This window comes from Brassica napus, chromosome A9 (genome assembly GCF_020379485.1).
Source record: "Brassica napus cultivar Da-Ae chromosome A9, Da-Ae, whole genome shotgun sequence".
Lineage (NCBI taxonomy): Eukaryota > Viridiplantae > Streptophyta > Magnoliopsida > Brassicales > Brassicaceae > Brassica > Brassica napus.
This window is the reverse complement of record NC_063442.1, coordinates 12,296,604-12,313,993: the sequence shown is the minus strand read 5'-3', so window position 1 is coordinate 12,313,993 and position 17,390 is coordinate 12,296,604. Positions and strand designations below refer to the sequence as shown.

Here is a 17,390-nt window from a genome sequence, read left to right as displayed (position 1 = left end):
ATATTTTGATATCTTATTTTTTTCAAAACGTAAAAGATTTGGATTGTTGGCAACTTGGTTTTAAGGTAATGCAATTTGATTGTTTATGATTGGATATATATTCTGGCCGAACTTATTTAAAATAATAAAAACTAGACCCTGATCCGCGCCAACGCGGGTATGAATTTTTGGTTTTTGGCTATTTATTTAACTAAATGATGTATTTTTAATATTTGATGTATTATATTCACCACGTAAATAATTTTTTGGCATCTTAAACCATCTATTTATGACGAATATTCGATATCATATAAAAAATAGAACAAACAGACGTAATTAGAAAATTGTAGACGATATATAAAAACAATGGTTATTAATGTAAAATATGAAGAAATATTACATTATGACTTAGTATGGCATAAAAGATTAAAAATTAGTTATACATGTTTAAAGAAAATACAATGATTTTTAAACTTCTATGAAAAATTTAACATATAAAAAAGGGCGATGTATTAGTCATCAAATTGTAAATAATTTCATAATTTTATTAATAATAAATTATTTATAGTCTCTACTTTTCGTCAAGATAATTATTAAATGTCCATAACATTAATATGTTAAAAGGCTATATTATGAAAGCCAATGTTGTAACCGTTTTTTTCCGGGAAGGGGAAGTGTAAAAAGAAATTACATTTAACCCTTCATTTTGTTTAAGTTTTGTGTCGGTAAAAGATTAAAAAAATCTTCCTATATTTTTTAATGTTCAATTTGTAGCTTATTATTCGAAAATCATACGCAAATATAGGCAATTGGTTGGAATCTCTATATCTTTATATTCTTACAAATTTTAAATTTATTGTTTACTCTTCTGCAAGCAAATCAATTACCGAAGTAATAGATCAATTGGTTGTAATAAAATCTATTCTTATAATTAGTGTAACTATGGTTACAATTTCTATATTTAATACGTACATTAAAGATACGACATTGAAGATATTTTATTTTGATTAATAGAAGATATTGGATTTTGAGTTTGTATTTAATGATTTGTTTTTTTGATAAAGCTTAGAAAATCAATAGATGATTGGTTGGTTGATACATCCTATAAGGAAAACGAAAAATATAAGTGGTTTGAATATTGTACATCGATCGATGCATGATGTAAGTTGACTATATAAAACTTGAGCATGATCATTTCAAACTAAAGTATATGAAAGTTATATGCATTTGTTATATTGTAGTTGATATATTTTAAATATTACATACGTTAAGTGATTCACGTTTTCGTAAAATAAAATTTAAGTTCATTATTGGGCAGTACTCGTCCGTAATAAGCTACGTTAAATATGATGTATTTTTAGGTTCATTTAATGACATTAAGTTTAAATTTGATTAAGGAAAACTCATTAATTTAACTGAAAAAGATAAACATTAAAATATGTAGGTTCATTTAATGACATTAAGTTTAAATTTGATTAAGGAAAATTCATTAATTTAACTAGAAAAGACAAACATTAAAATATGTAGTTTAATTTAATTCTCAGTGGCATAGAAGTGTAAATAAGTTAGAAAACTTAGGGGTATTTTTTAATGGGTACTTCTCTTTTAATAATATATAGATGACAATGGCATAGCCATGTAAATAAGTTGAGAAACTAAGGACAGAATCCTAGTAAAGATTCTGCTTTAATAGTATAGATATGTACATTAAAACATGAAATAATTAAATAAACAATACATAGTAAAACATAAGCAATGACAAAAAAAAATAAAAGTAAAACATAAGGAAAATATAAGCAATATTTTTCAAAAATTATGTAAATAAAAATTTTAGATTTCAATTTTAGACTTTTAGATAAACATATATTATACATTTTGTGAAGGGAGATGATTGAAATCTAAATTTTTTATTTGGTATGGTTGAGCACAACGAGATCGAGATGGCTGAGCACCACATCGAGATGGTTGATCACAGTAAGATCATCGAGAACAAAGCGATCCCAATGCAGATTCTTAGAGCTGCAACAAACAACTTTGAAGTTGAGAATTTACTCGGAGAAGGTGGGTTTGGATCTGTATATAGAGGCACACGTCAAGATGGAAGGGAGATTGCTGTCAAGAAGATAAACCAATCGACTATTGCTGGTAAATGCCTCAAAGAATTCAAATCCGAGGTCACTGTTCTAACCAGGGTTCATCACCGCAACTTAGTGTGTCTTTATGGGTATTCTATTGAAGGAAATGAGAGGCTATTAGTCTATCACTACATTCCCCAAGGTACATTGAGCAAACATCTTTTTCACTGGAGTGACCACAGTTTGAGACCACTAGACTGGACTACACACCTTAGTATTGCGTTGGATGTTGCTCGAGCAGTAGAGTATCTCCATATGCTGGCTCTTCAGAGCCAAAGCTACATCCACAGGGACTTGAAACCGCCAAACATTCTTCTCGGGGATGATTTACGAGCCAAAGCATTTGACTTTGGATTAGTGACTGCTACAGAAGAAGACAGGGAATCAGTCAAGACCAAGTGTCGTGGGACACCCGGTTACATGGCACCCGAATATTGTATAGTTATCTTATTCCTCTGTCAGTTATCTATATTTGATTGTGTAATTGATTTTGGAAACTAACAACTAAAATATCTATAACTGCAGTGGATGGAAGGGTTACGAGAAAGATCGATGTTTACAGCTTCGGAGTCATCCTCAGTGAGCTCATAACCGGCATGAAAGGTACATACCATAGCCGAGCTGAAGACGATATCCACATCACAACATGGTTCATGAAGATGCTTCGTGAAGACGACATTTTCTTGGAAGCTATTGACGGAAACATTATTGCCAACCAAGAGACTCAACGGACCATATACGAAGTTGCAAAACTAGCAAGACAATACTGCACGAGGACACCTGAGCAGAGACCATAAAAAGCTCAGTTGCAAACCTTTTATTTACATCAATGTTTACAGTTTCAGAATCATCCTCGTGGAGCTAATTCAAACCTTTTATTTACCTGAAATAAAAAACATTATAGGGACAAAATAATAGGTAAAGATAAAAAAAAATAAAAAATTGTACCAGATGAGATAATTATAAAAAAAATGTTGCATAATAATACAATTTCTCATAAATAATTTGGACACAAAAAGGAAAAGAAAAAAAAATCCAAAAATGTATCAAATGAGATGCCTTTTAATATTCTCCTGAAGCAAGAGAAAACATGCAAGCAATTTATAACGCTATTGAGTTCCCATGTATGTGTGCGAACGATAAAGAAAAGGAAGAGAAAAAAAAAAGAAAAGGAAACTTGCAAACAAGGGAAAGTTTCCAGATTCGGATCATGATCGAAACGGTTTTCACGAGCCAGACTATCATGGGACTAATCTCCGACACAAAAGCCTTCGAATCCATCACCGACGACTATTTCAAGATCCTAGATCTAGACGGAGACGGAACGTTATCGCCGTCGGAGCTCCGGAAAGGTCTAAACCGCGTGGTGGCGGTGGAATCGGAAGTGGCGTCGGGAGAAGAGACCGATAGCGTTTACGAGGCGATTGTCGAGAGGTTCGGCGAGAATCTGGCTCCGGGAAAATTCAAGGATTTGATTTCTGAGATACTGACGGCGATGGCGAGGGCGTTCGGAAACACGCCGGTGATAATGGTGGTGCATAACGATGGGTTGATTATGAAAGCTGTTCGTCATGAATCGGAAAAAGCCATGTGAGGGTTTTGATTTTACTAATAATAATTCTGCATTTCTGATGGATTCTTGAATTTGCTTATAATTTGAATTTCTGTTCAGTTGTTTTATAATTTGAATTCGATGTTAATGTTCTTTGTATCTAATCAAAACAATCATGGTATCTCTGTCTCAATCTTTTTGTTTTATGTTGTATCCCATGTTATTGGATCCATCTCAAAAATGAAACATTATTTTCTTAGTTTTTGTAACTTAACATATTATTTTCTTAGTTAAGAGGTAACTAGTAATATTAACCGTGTGGTGGGTGATTAACCAAATATCCAAATGATCCGTTTCTGTGATTAAAACTTAAAAGACATTTATGTAAAATATTTTAGAACTTCTTAAAATATGTCTAAATTCTCCAAAATATAGTTAAACTATTCAAAATTATCCAATTTTTTCTTGTTGCATCACATCTTTAATATTTTATAAGTTTTAAAAAATACTAGATTTTGACCCGCGCTTAAGAAGCCCGGGTTTGAGGTTTTTAATCTTTAATAAATTTTAAATCTAGTATAATTTTTTTTGTTTCACATTATAACTATTGAGTTTTAATGTTTTTATTATCCATTATTTTTTATAGTGTGAGATTTGTTTGAAATAGATTTAAAGATGATATGTATGTTTTTAGTAGTAAAGATATTCATTATTAAAAATATATATTTTAATTATTGAACTGTATTAACCAATGTTTTGAAAATCTGATCGGACCTTACGATCCAACCAGTCGGATCCTGGCTCGCTCTTCTAACTGGTTATGAGTTGTGCTAAAAACTGAATTTGAGTTAAATCAGATTTAGTTCAATATTAAAACCCAGTTTTCGCAAATTCAAGTTAAAAAAAAAATTGCAAATTTTAATAAGATTTCATCAAAATTTAATATTTTTTTCTACTATATATATAAATAAATTAGTTTTAAAATGGGACATTAATATTTAAAAATATGTACATTAATATTAATCTGTTTGTTATGACTATTTCCTTAAGTTATTTTCTGTATTAAGAAAATAATAATAAAATCTTTAGGTAAAATATCGTTGTTAGTTACAATACTTCTTTTTATACATTAAGAAAATTATGAGTTGATGTATGGAATATTACTTTAGCTTAAAAATAGGCTGAATTATATGGTGTTAGCCTAACTAATAGGTCCAAACAACCTTGCATAAGTAGATTTTTTAAGAATGTTTCCCTTTTAATAGTATAGATTTTTTTATAGGTTTATGTATATAAAAACTCGAACAAATATAACACTTTACAAGGAATTGTAAAGGTAACTTTTTTTTTTTTTTTTTTTTTTTGTAACATAATTGTAAAGGTAACTATTCTTACAAAAAAAGATATAAATTTGTCTTTTTCTATCTGTTGTCACCCAAATATCACTGTTGCGTGACTATTTATTTTTCGGTCATATATTCTAATTATAAATATCATTATTTTGTTTGAGAAAGTTTCCACAGATGGAGATGTTTTCATAGTCTTAAAACAAGAAATTCAGAAAACTTAATCAATGCATTAGAAAAAGATGGATAAACATACACCCAAGAAAGGAACATCTTAAAGTTTAAGCCTAAACTTGCAATCACTGGCTTTGATATTAATTCTATTGTTTGTTGATAAACTATCAACAACAAGCTTGCAGTTCCCCAATATCCGAACCTTCCGCAGCTTCAATTTCCCCAGTTTGACGGAAACAGGTGCATCCACTTTGAGATCTAACGGGACACGTCCTGTCTGTTGCTGCTGCTGCAATGCCGACAGAACAGTGTTCCCGAACTGTGCTCTTCCCGCTAGATCCACATTCAGTCTAGTTACATTTCTATGTCCTTGGTAAAACTTGGGTATAGGACCTTCACAGAGCTTTGTCTTGGTATACCACACTTGGAGACGGCCTCCTTTCTCGTAATAAATCCCAATTTTTTCGTTGGGATTACGAGCTGTGATCTCGACTTTGAACAAGGCGGAAAGAGAGAGGTCTAGGTTGATCCCAAGGTTGCTAACTCGTAAACTGTTGACCTCGTATTGTGGGATTTTAGGATGGAAAACAAAATATATAACCGTAATCGCAACCGCTAATGCGATTAAGGCAATGATTAGAAGGCTTAAACCCCAACAGAAGATTCTGCAGCAAAGATTTCGCTTCTTATTACGCACCATCAAAGGAGGAGGTGGAAGTGGTCGTTGTACTGGAAGCAGCTGTTGTGTCTTTTCGCGAGCTGGTGATGCTTTCTTGTTTTCGACCGTAGCAGGAGGTGGAAATGGCCGTTGTGTCGGAAGATGTTCCGTCTTTCCCCCAGCTGGTGATATTTTCTTGTTGTTGGCTTCCATTTGAAGAACCGGATGAACTCTCTGTTGAAGATCTCCCATTGCTCTACTACTTGGTTTATTTAGTAATATTACTAATGCACCAACAGTATGTATATTCTCTATTTTATATTCAGTTTCGTTGTGTGTTGTGTGTGAAGTTTGTTTTCGTGCATGATTTTACCAACATCTTACCTTCCTCACCTATACAACGTTGACTTAATTAGGCGGACTAGAGGTTGTTCAACAGTTAAGGTAACCTCCGGATATTTAATTCTATAAAAACAAAGCAACAAAGAATTTCGTGTGCGCCTATATTGGTTTAGTTAACCAGTCCCTTTTCTATTGCCCAAAAGAAAGCCAGTCCCTTTTCTTTTCTTTTCTTTTTCTCCACAAAAATATCCGTATTTTTTTGATATTACGTGATTTTCACGTGTCCATGCACAAATATAAATATTTAAAAATATATAATTTATAAGAATTTAATTAATATTTTATTTTATCAGTTCTAAATCTTTTTAAAATTGGTATGTAATGTATGAAAACAAATAGATAATTTTTAAAACAAACACTTGATTTTGCTTATAAACATTTTGATCGATTAAGTTATTTTTGATGTATTAAATTGATTTTATTCATCTCAACTCAAGCATAATTTAAGTAATTTTAAATAGGCTAAAATCAAATTTAACATTGTTAGCTGCATTTAATTTATTTATTGTTTTGAATTTATAATATATTTTGGTAAAATTATTTATAACTTGATATATGTTATGTTCGGAAAGAAACATGAAAATGTTACCAGTTTGGAGTTGCGGGAACATAAGCGAAAATCTTTTGAAAAGTTATGCATGTATATAAATTTTGATGACCAAACTAAATCATAATAATTTTTTAATATATTTTTTCGCTTATCCATTAATTTTGAGTCATTATAGTTTACATGCATAAAAAATAAAGATAAAATTATTCTAACTAATAATATGACGTTGACTTAATTAGACTTTATGTTATACTCCCTCCGTTTCATTTTAAATGTCATTTTGGGTTTGTTCACACAAATTAAGAAATCAATTCATTTTGTATATTTTCTATACAAAAACATCATTACTTATACACATAACTATATTTCAACGAATATAAAAATAAATTGTTTGATAAAATTAATAAATTTTGTATTGAAAGTCAGAAACGACACTTATTTGTAACAATTTTTTTTATATAACAACACTTAATATGAAACTGATGGAGTATTAGGCTGACTTTATTACATTTATTCAACTGAAATGAACCACACCCATTTTCTAATTAGGTTAAAAACTGATTAATTTTTTGTTTCATTTATTTTGATCTTAAATTTTGGATTTGGAAATATTTTTTTTTAAAGACAAGTACCTTTTTGTGCAACTATGTTTTTGCATATAAAAATCTATATATTTTCTTAATATACCAGAAAAAACTATTTTAAAATAATAAATAGATAATAGTTGAAAATGATTTTCCTTAGTAGTTTTGAGCAAACTATAGAGAAAAATTGTTAGAAATACCACAAGTTAAATACCATTTTTCAAAAATACCAAAAATCCAAAAATATACTAATATTTCGGTTTAGGATTTAGTGATTATTGTTTAAGGTTTATTATTAAGGGGTTGGGGTTAGTTTATAAATGTTCTATAAATATTAAAAAAATAGATTAGTGTTATTTTATCACAAATTTAGGTATTTGTGAAAATATTCATTTATTAGTGGTAAATTTGAAAAGTGGTATCAAATTTGTGGTATATTTGAAATTTTCTCAAATATAAAAGCGAGTTCGAAATACTACCTTTTGGCAGTATATTCCAATACTTTTCAACTCTGATTTTTTTTTCTCAATCATCCCTAATTAGTTAAAGATACAAGTATTTAGCAAGTTATGCGAATTATCAAATAAGAAAAGTTAACAAATAATTTCCCTTTCTTTTAGCACAATCTGATTTCTGATCGGATTGGTATAGCTCAAGATTGGATTATACCTGCTTCAAAAATTTCCAACTCCTCGAATCATCAAACGTTAACTCATTGACACCTCTATTCAAAAGTTTCAAAACAACAAATTATTAAGAAATGGTGATGCAAACTTATTGAACTATTCTAGCTTAGTAGTTGGGCCTACGTATAATAGGAAATGGAATACAGTCCTCATCTTATTTATCTCTCTAGGAAACCAACGAGCACTTATTTAGCCAGAACATGGCAAGAGAAAGCTAAACCCAGAATTCTCTCGGATGAGAGGTGGTGGTTCTACATCTCCAATCTCAATCCTCTCCATTGATTTTGACAGATCATCAACCGAGAATGGAATGCTGCCAAGAAAACACAATATGCTTAAGAAAAAGAAATTGAAATGGATAAATGAGTTCACGAGAGTGAGTACCTGGAATCATCATCCAACAAAAAAGAGTTGCTAACAGCATTGTTGGAATCTTCTGTCATTAGCACCCTCATATTTGCTATCACCTATATTTATACAACAAAACAAATTGCTAGGTTAGTTATCATGAATCATATATCATAAAGAGTAGATTTTATACAAAAAAAAACCAAAGCTTACGTCTGGGGATACGCTATGAGTTCCGTACTTATCGTCCCAGTACATTGTACTTATTCGGTATAGCTGCTGTATGCTGAGTACCTGCATTTTCAACCAGATTTGATCAGACTAGTCCAACACTTTTACTTTCTAATATTAAACAATTCAAATCCACGTACCGGGCACAGATCATGACTTATCTCATCCAATGTTTTCTGAGGTTTTTGATGTATCACCTGCATTTTTTTATAAAACAATGTGAGCAATGTTTTGACTTGTTTCAGGTTTACAACATTTATCATGAAAGGTACCAGAAACCCAATGGCCTGTCTGATATGCTTAAGCTCATCCCAAGAAGAACCTGCGTACTGCAATGGCGATTTTTTGTTTTACGTAAGTATTTGAAGTTAAAAGAGTGAAACTATCATATATATCAGTTTGTGTTACCTCATCAGTTGCTTTGTAACACCAATGCTCTAGTTCAGCCAAACCTGCTTTTACGTACTCCCCATTACTAAATGAACAACATTCCCGTCTTAACAAAAGGCTGTCATGGTCGATATGAGAATGCAATATTAATACAAATTTTTTTTGGAGAAGCAAAATGTATAATATGAGAGTAAGATGGTGAGAACCTGTTGAACAGTTGGACATTAATGAATGAAAATATCTGCGTGAACACCTTTCGGACCAAGAACGGAGGAACCTATATATATATGAATAAAAATCATTAAGTTAGTGAAAGCCTTGTAATCTCTCATCAGCATTACTAGAATATTTAAGACACTTACATGGTTTGATTTCAGAGTATTGAGGAAGTTTGTAAGGCTCTTTACTATTCCTTGCCAATGCGCGATCAATGCTTGTTGAGCTTCAGAATTGCCAACAGAACGAGATGCTCCTTTCACTAAACTTGCTCTTGATGTTCTTGGTGCCTAATCAACAAAAGAAAAAAGCTCTAATGCGTTTGTTTCTTTTACATATAACGATGTCCAGGAGCCGGATCTGAGATTCGGGATTTTATAAACATTTCTTTAAGAATTTTAATTAAAAAAAAATTGTAATTTCAAAGCTTATCCCTATATAAAAATTCTTCAAAAATTTTGGGGTCCAATGCCAATGTTTCACCCGGCTGTACCCAAATCCGGCCTTGTAATGTTTATGTACATACCTGAATGCACAGTCCGAGGAGAGGAGAAATCTCTTTCTTCAAGTTATCACGAATCATTCCATATATCTTTTCAACATAAGCTGTTAGCTGCTGCTTGAAGAGTAGAGCCGGGTATTTAGCCTCGACTTGCCTCAAGGTATCAGCTCCACCGTTTATCATGCTAAGATTCACACCTTGGGGTGCGCCACGGAAGCTCTAGAGAATAATTAAACATATTGACAAACTTAAAAACTTTATGATGCAGTCTATGTTAGTAGTAAAATGTTTAAGTAGGCAACAACAAACACCTGAGTCATCCTCCCAAAGAGAGTGGCAGAAGATGAGCGGCGGCGTTGTGGAGCCATCCCTGCTGCACCGCTAGCTTTAAGCGTGCGTTGGAGTAGTAAAAGCAACGTTGAGGCATTGGACAACCAATATGCTAATATATCGTTGTTATCTTGCGTCTGAAAACAGATAAAAATAGAAAAATTGCAATCACTGACGCATAAAAATAGCAAGGTTAGCTCGAAACAAACCTCAATAGCATGTCCAATAGTCTGAATAATCCGATCAAAGACACTAGTTCTTTCAACTTCAAATGACCGCCATTGTAATAAGCATTTGTATATGATACATGCTGTGATGGGCCGGTTCCCTTGGAAACCCAAGTGTTGAACGATGCAGCGGATAAGCAGCTCCTGGTTTTCTTGTTGCTTCTCGTTTAATGATTTCTGTGGCTTATCCTCCACTTCGGCTATATCTCTATGGTTTATTGAATGGCTATGCAGATCCTGTTTCAAAAAATAAATAAATATTAAGGCAAAGGTAACACAGATATATTACTTTTTTAAGAGATGTACTTACCAAACTTGGCCTTGCATCGACTGATAAATGACCGCTGGCTGAACCTCTCTGTGTTTTATTTTGATGAAAAGTTGGGAAGCCATTATTTACTTAAGACAAAAAAAAGAAGAAAGGAGTCATAATATAGTTTACTACTAGCCTTACGGCCCTTACCTGTAAAATAGACCTGGATCGGCCGGAGAGAAGCTTATTTGGTGCAATGGACACAGCTTGTTGTCGTAACACTTTATTCTCTGATTCCAAATTGGTGCATTTTTCCTCCAGCCTGATCATATATATATTTTTTAATTACAACTTTCAGCCGAGAAATCATAATAATATATGGGACCTTCATATATAGAGTTCTTACTATTTAGTAAGGAAAGAAGATAAGGATATGGTCTTTACCTTGTGATGTTTTCTTGTAGGAGCTGAACTTTTTTCTCTGTTTCTTCCAACTTATTCTTTCTCTCTTCATTAGACTCTTGAGCTTCATCAAACTTCCTTGCTGTATCATCGGCCCTTTGTTTCTCTTGTTCGAGATCAGTCTGTTGGAACACAAAACGGTTACTATTTATCTTTTAAATAAATGAGGCACTAGTATATATATATATACCTTTAGACCTTCCACTTGTTCAGTCAATGACTCAATCTTTTGGGTATCTTCAACAACGACTTGCGTTTCTGTTACAACAGGAGGCGCTTCTTCTATGGCCTTCTTTGCAGCTTCACGTTCTTTAACAAGCAACACATTTGTTTCTTCCACTTTCTTCCTCATTTCCTCCATCGAACTCTGCATTTTCGTTATCTCTTGCGTCTTTTGTTCTTCCAGATCAACCTGCAAACACACAATTTGACAAATTCCCATTATTATATCTTCTCTTCATTATCATCATCACCCTAACTAAAAACTCTTTACCCTTAAACGTTTCTCCAACTGCACACGGTATGTGAGTTCTTCGACTTTCTTTTCAAGTATATCCTTTGCCTCTTTCAGTGCGCCAGTTTCTCTCGAAGCCTGAAGACAAAACAAAAAAAACATCTTATCTTATAGCCAAAGGCATGAAAGAAAGTAAGACTCATGTACCATTTTGAGCTTTCGAAGTTCTTTCTTTGCAAGCCTGCCTCTCCATCGTGACTGCGATAGGATCACTCCTTTCTTAAGCTTCTTGTAGTAAGATGTTGCCCTATGACAACGCCACTGAGCCTGCAATTATAATAACACCAATCAATGTAAGTAAAATTCAAAAAAAAAAAACAAATCTAACTCACACTTAAAGAAAAGATGAATATATAATTCGAGTGACGGTTGGGACAAAACTTATATTACATGCTGTGGTTTCAGCCCCGAACCTCCTGGTATTCAAAAAAAAAAAAAATTCCCACAAAAGGTGTCAAACCTGAATAGTTGTAGCAGCCTTTGTTTGCTTCTTGAATCTGAACTCTTTATGAGCAGCCATTGCTCTTAAACCTGTCTGTACAGCAAGTGCCGCTACATGCATATTTTTATATGCTTTTCTAGAATGATATCTCCGACCATTCTTCTGAATCTTCACTGCAGCTGCTTGCCTTCTCAAGTTTTCGAACAGTTTCGAAGAAAGTCTTCCTATAATATTTTTGCAAAACGTCATTAATTCATCAAGTATGAGAAAACTGTTTCCTTTCTAAATTATAAACAAAAGAGAAGATAGGGATTAATTAAGATGGGTTGGTTTACCTCTGCATAAAGCTTGGAGAGAAATGGTGGCTTCTCTTAGTAAAATGAACCTTCTTCGGGCTTGATGAGTCCTTATTCGTCTCTGAATCTTTTTTGCAGCATCACTAAGAACCAGAGCTCTTCTTGCGTCAAGTTCAGCCATCTGGCCCGCCCTTAAGAATATCTTTGTTTTACCAATCTGTATTATCCAACAACATATATGAGCTGCACTCTTCTATTATATATGGTAATACGACCTCGAAAAATCAAGTACCTGGTATCCTTTGAGTCCAATATTGTCCAAAATCTTTTTAGATGCAGCCTTCTCCTCATAGCTGTTCAGGGACAATAGTATACACTTAATTTGAACTCCAAGATTAAACTGTTACAGTTAAATGTTTTTACTTACTTCCCTTCTAGAGCTTCAGGAGACAGAAGTCCAAAGCGGTTAACGAACTCAAAGAATGGTTTACGAGTGGGAAACCCTGCGCAACTGATTCTGATCGCTTCCAAAACACCCTAGAAGAAAAGAATTTGTGCTTTGGTAATGAAACATTTGTAACACTCAACATGTCACAGTTGGAAAAATATATATTATGCATTTATACTTACACCACACCGAAGTTGCTGCATAATGTTGATATTCTCAAATATAGCAGGCTTCAGAAGGTTATTAGGCTTCACACATCTGATGTAGTGAGGCTCAGTAGAGTTTAATGTTTCCATAAGTTGCTGGAGTTGCAACTGCATCAATCAGGAGGAAAGCACACTTTTATTTCTTCAAAGAAAATAAACGGTAACATTTGAAAACTTTCACAGAATATTTTCAATGTTTTTTTTACCTTAACGCGAGAGCCAATGGAAGAAAACTTTGAAGATTTAGATGTTTCTTCGAGCTTAGGAAAGAGTCCAACAACAAAAGGACACTTGGAAGCACCCAACAAATCTTGATGTTCAGCGATCACATAATCTTTGTTTTTGTCTAGAAATTGATCAGATTGATACTGGACCTGAAAAAAAAAAGAGAAAATACTAATAAGAAACTTATATAGAAGATACAAGCCTTCTTGTGTTGTACAGTTAACAAGTAACATACTTCTCCAGCATAATGGGAAACAGTGAAATCTGTTCGAGATAGTTTTGGCTTGATGAACCTCTTGTTGGTCTTAAAAGTCTGATAAAGCTTGTTCGCAAATGTTTCATGGGTTGACTTCGGAAACATACTGTATAGAAACCCAAAAAGATTGATAGAAGACATTTAAAAATAAATAAAAACTACATTACATACATAATGTCCATGTTGATTGAAAAAATAATAATATTACCAAGCTTCATCAAGGAGTGCCACAATTCCACCAGGTTTCTGAGATGGAAATAAAACATATTAGACCGAATCCTCTCATTAGGAGTCCAAAATTAGATATTATTAACCTTTTCAATAAGATCAAGAACATCTTTATTGTCCACAAATTCGATGTAGCTCCAATCTATCGCTTCTTTTGTGTATTCCTCCTGTTCCATCTTGAAAACGTGCTGCAAAACAACAAGACAAACTCGTTAACCAGAGTGGCCTATAATTACAATTGTTTTCCACTACAATCAAGAAAGTACCTGATTGAAATGTTGCTGCAACTTCTCATTCGTGAAATTAATACAAAACTGTTCAAAACTGCAACAAATCCATCCTTATTAGCAGAGAGAAAACACTCACATACACACAAAAATGTTGGGGGCAGACATTTCATTTTACCTATTTGTTTTAAAACTTTCAAATCCGTATATATCAAGGACTCCAATGAGTGATCTAGAATTGGCATCTTGTCCAATTGAGACGTTTATCTTTTGTACCAACCTGCAAATAACCAGAGATATTCAATAGTATCTATAATCAAATCTGTAAATTATTGACAAAAAGGCCAGCAGCCACTAACCAATCAAACAACCGCGAATAAATCGTCTTAGCTAGACCATCTCTGCTGATTGCAGCACTCTGCGGATCTAAACTTCTCTTGATAACTTCCTCAGGTGTGACCATAACACGTTTACACAGTGCATCTTCAAGTTCCTTTACATCACACCTAAAAAAAAAAAAAAAAAAATTAATTAGTTCTTGTACTGAAACTAGACACACACACACTCACACAAATCTTACATGAGAAGTTCTGCAACTGTGTTAAGATGAAATTTCGCCTTATCGTCCTTAGGAACCGATGAATCCACATCCTTTCCCTTGGTGAATTCGATGTTACCGATGTGAAGAATCGCAGCAACCACTCTGAAAATTGCTTCCTGTTGTGGAGGGAGAGACAGTCAAAAACTGCATCATAAGATTTACTTGCATCATACGCAAAGCCTATATACCAACCTGTTCCTTTTCGCTTATCCCGACAATATCCATCGCTCTTCTTGTCGCAATATAATCATGAGCATCACTTATACCAACGAGTTCGAAACATTTGGACTGATTCAGATAATGAAACGTCTTTGGATGACCCAACTTGTACTTTTCAATTTCCTGCTTAGTTATATATAATGTTAACGCTTCTTGTTGCATCGAAACATATAACAAATATTGACATGTTCGAGTAACAATTATTTTGGAATGGGATAAAAATTAGAAATGAAGAAACAAAAAAGATACCTCTTGTGGTGCAGCACACAGAAGATAAAAACAGTGGTAGTTGCGCTCGGGATCAGATATCTGACAGACACGAGACCTCTCTAGAAGATATGTTCTTACAGCAGCTCCTGATATTCTCCCTTGCTTATCAAATTGGATTTCAACGAACTTACCAAACCGACTGTGAGGACAAGAAAACAATTTTTAACCATCGTCAGCTCCAAGTTCTAACAGTAGGCCAATGAATGTTAAAGTTTGCTTCACCTTGAATTGTTATTCCTGACAGTTTTGGCGTTACCAAAGGCCTCAAGCACAGGATTTGACTGCAAAGAAGAGAAAAAAAGTTACAACTAATATCTCATCAAGATAATTAAGAAACATTGATAAGAACATCATATATATACTTCAAGAACTTGTTGTTCAACGGTTCGGCCTTCTGTAACAGCACGACCTCCAAGATAAGCAAGGTATCTCATAAGCATCTTTGTGGTTTCAGTTTTTCCTGCTCCACTCTCACCACTTACAAGTATAGAATTGCTTTTTCCCTCATTAATCATTGCCCTGATATTCACATAAATCACCTCTCAGTTAAAAGGTTGACAATTACAGGTTCCCAGGGGATTAGTCGGTTGGGCCTCGACCCGCCGGATACCCCGAGTTATAAAAAAAAGGTTGACAATTAAAGAACACCTGTATGCAACATCAGCAACTGCAAAAACATGAGGACTAAGTTCTCCAAATGGTGCTCCTTTGTATTGTTGCATCATATGTGCATCATATATGTGTGGCAGTCGTTGAAATGGATTAATTGCTATAAGGATGTTTCCGGTATATGTCTGTCAATGAAAACCACTTTACCGTTAATAAGCAAAATAGTCTTATAAGAAAAGAAGAAAAATAGAATTTTAGGTGACTAACATAAATCTCATTAAGTTCATATCTGATCTTTAAGTTCTGAAGAACACCAGGCTCATGTAAGTAAGATAGCTTTGTCATGTCATCAACACCACCTGCAGGTGCTTCCATATCTTTTGGGTATATCTTTGACAACTTTGCAGTGATCTATACTTGTATATATAAATAAAAAAAGTTAGATAAATCAGCCCTGGTACTAAGAAAATGTTTAACTCGGTTTGATTGAGTGTACTACTAGCCTTTTTTCCATTTGTGGCCTGAACCTCAACATCTTGTCCATTGATTTTTTCAACTTGCCCATCAATCCAAGCCACATCTGTGTCTTCAACCCAGACATGAGAGCCTACAATGATGTTAACTGGAGTTCCCTGCAGTTTAAGAAAAAGGAAAAACCAGTTTGTGAAAGGCAATCGATGAAATCAATAACCAATATCATCCTGCTATTTTAATAGGGAAAATGCTTATGAATAGCAAGAGCGACAAAAGTATAGTATATAGGCTTTAATTGCCACTTAATGTAGTATCTGCTTGAAAGATAAAATCTTTCAAGCTCTTGTATCAGAGGATTGCTAACAATCTTGTATAAATCATGTCTTGTTTTGGTTTCTCATCTCATTGTTCCTTAACCTCAGTTTCTAATACTGTATTCCTTCTGATTATATTACAGATTGAGTAAACGACTGTAACTTATAATCATAGCAAAAAAAAAAAAATAGAAGAAAATTACAATTAATAACATACCATTTGGAGGCTTCAAATCCAAATCTCAGCAGCTAATTAATTCCTCAGTTAACAAAACCATATCCATGGGGAGAAAGTATCATAAGTAGTAGATCTAGAAAGTGACTTGGAACACAAGGAACCTATGAAATTTGTGAACACCTAGAAAAACAACACATGGAGATTTCAGCCTACCCCAAAATTACTAAAGAGCACCACTCCGTGCGAAAAAAATCGGAACCAAACTCCTCATAATTCCACGAGAATTGAGGTAAACCAGGGAGACAAATTAAAAGATGGAATGAATCCTTGAGATGGGCTGATGAAGTGGAATCAGATTGAAAGAGGAAAAAAAGGAAGAGAGAAGGAGAGAAAGAGGGAAAACGTTAATGTTGAATGATTCAGAGAGTGCCATAATTCTTCTGCCCCTATGATTTCGGCCAATTCGTGGCCCTTATTCGAGTCTTACATAAACAAGCACACTCTCTCTCCTCCTGCCGCCTCTTCCGTTTCACTGCCTTCGGCATTCTTATTTTGTATCAAATTACGTCTCACTTTAATTTTGTAGCTAACTACATAGTATATATTACAATTAATTGGTTATTGTAACTAGGTCATATGTATTTGGACCCGGTTTAAGAGCAAATGGAACAAGCATGAGAACATCGTGCTGTAAGAAACTTGGAGAACAAGTATATCTAGGAAGACTATCAATAATGTATATTATACACAATATTCATAACACTTCTTACTTTATGAAAATTGAGAATGCATAAAAAGTTGGCTCATTAAAAATCTTATGGAAAACTCAATAGGGTTAAGGAAAAAAGAGTGCAGCCC

General features: G+C 33.6%; 4 protein-coding genes across 4 annotated transcripts; 2 read left to right on the top strand and 2 right to left on the bottom strand.

Moving 5' to 3' along the window:
* Positions 1-1,919: 1,919 nt before the first annotated feature.
* LOC111215949 (receptor-like kinase TMK2) lies at positions 1,920-2,911 on the top strand. The gene is made up of 2 exons (XM_022720208.1): positions 1,920-2,550; positions 2,640-2,911. Exons 1-2 carry the CDS (start codon positions 1,920-1,922, stop codon positions 2,909-2,911), a joined length of 903 nt encoding a protein of 300 aa, XP_022575929.1.
* A 153-nt stretch (positions 2,912-3,064) lies between these two features.
* Positions 3,065-3,925, top strand: LOC111216094. Its single transcript, XM_022720397.2, has one exon. It carries the CDS (start codon positions 3,205-3,207, stop codon positions 3,706-3,708), a length of 504 nt encoding a protein of 167 aa, XP_022576118.2. The 5' UTR covers positions 3,065-3,204; the 3' UTR covers positions 3,709-3,925.
* Positions 3,926-5,222: 1,297 nt separating this feature from the next.
* LOC111205040 (NDR1/HIN1-like protein 6) lies at positions 5,223-6,461 on the bottom strand. The gene has a single exon (XM_048739952.1). It carries the CDS (start codon positions 6,094-6,096, stop codon positions 5,287-5,289), a length of 810 nt encoding a protein of 269 aa, XP_048595909.1. The 5' UTR covers positions 6,097-6,461; the 3' UTR covers positions 5,223-5,286.
* An 843-nt stretch (positions 6,462-7,304) lies between these two features.
* Positions 7,305-17,241, bottom strand: LOC106452658 (myosin-11). The gene is made up of 38 exons (XM_022719836.2): positions 16,572-17,241; positions 16,070-16,198; positions 15,834-15,977; positions 15,606-15,751; positions 15,320-15,476; positions 15,180-15,238; positions 14,937-15,096; positions 14,661-14,810; positions 14,448-14,584; positions 14,227-14,373; positions 14,046-14,147; positions 13,907-13,964; positions 13,727-13,828; positions 13,621-13,658; positions 13,392-13,518; positions 13,138-13,305; positions 12,908-13,039; positions 12,705-12,814; positions 12,570-12,630; positions 12,317-12,494; positions 12,000-12,205; positions 11,687-11,806; positions 11,519-11,617; positions 11,216-11,437; positions 11,008-11,147; positions 10,774-10,885; positions 10,621-10,668; positions 10,293-10,547; positions 10,065-10,220; positions 9,778-9,972; positions 9,398-9,541; positions 9,242-9,312; positions 9,054-9,153; positions 8,918-8,974; positions 8,786-8,842; positions 8,628-8,708; positions 8,451-8,533; positions 7,305-8,379 (listed from the first exon to the last, which is right to left on the bottom strand). Exons 1-38 carry the CDS (start codon positions 16,572-16,574, stop codon positions 8,256-8,258), a joined length of 4,578 nt encoding a protein of 1,525 aa, XP_022575557.1. The 5' UTR covers positions 16,575-17,241; the 3' UTR covers positions 7,305-8,255.
* Between the last annotated feature and the right edge of the window lie 149 nt (positions 17,242-17,390).

Excerpts from the sequence above, each read along its gene's own strand:
- LOC111215949 (XM_022720208.1), top strand. The coding sequence starts at position 1,920 with ATGGCTGAGCACCACATCGAGATGGTTGATCACAGTAAGATCATCGAG. Across the intron at positions 2,551-2,639 it reads TTACATGGCACCCGAATATT|TGGATGGAAGGGTTACGAGA; the intron begins GTATAGTTATCT and ends CTATAACTGCAG.
- LOC111216094 (XM_022720397.2), top strand. The coding sequence starts at position 3,205 with ATGCAAGCAATTTATAACGCTATTGAGTTCCCATGTATGTGTGCGAAC.
- LOC111205040 (XM_048739952.1), bottom strand. The coding sequence starts at position 6,096 with ATGGGAGATCTTCAACAGAGAGTTCATCCGGTTCTTCAAATGGAAGCC.
- LOC106452658 (XM_022719836.2), bottom strand. Across the intron at positions 15,752-15,833 it reads ATGAACTTAATGAGATTTAT|ACATATACCGGAAACATCCT; the intron begins GTTAGTCACCTA and ends TTTCATTGACAG. Across the intron at positions 14,374-14,447 it reads ACAGTTGCAGAACTTCTCAT|GTGTGATGTAAAGGAACTTG; the intron begins GTAAGATTTGTG and ends TTTTTTTTTTAG.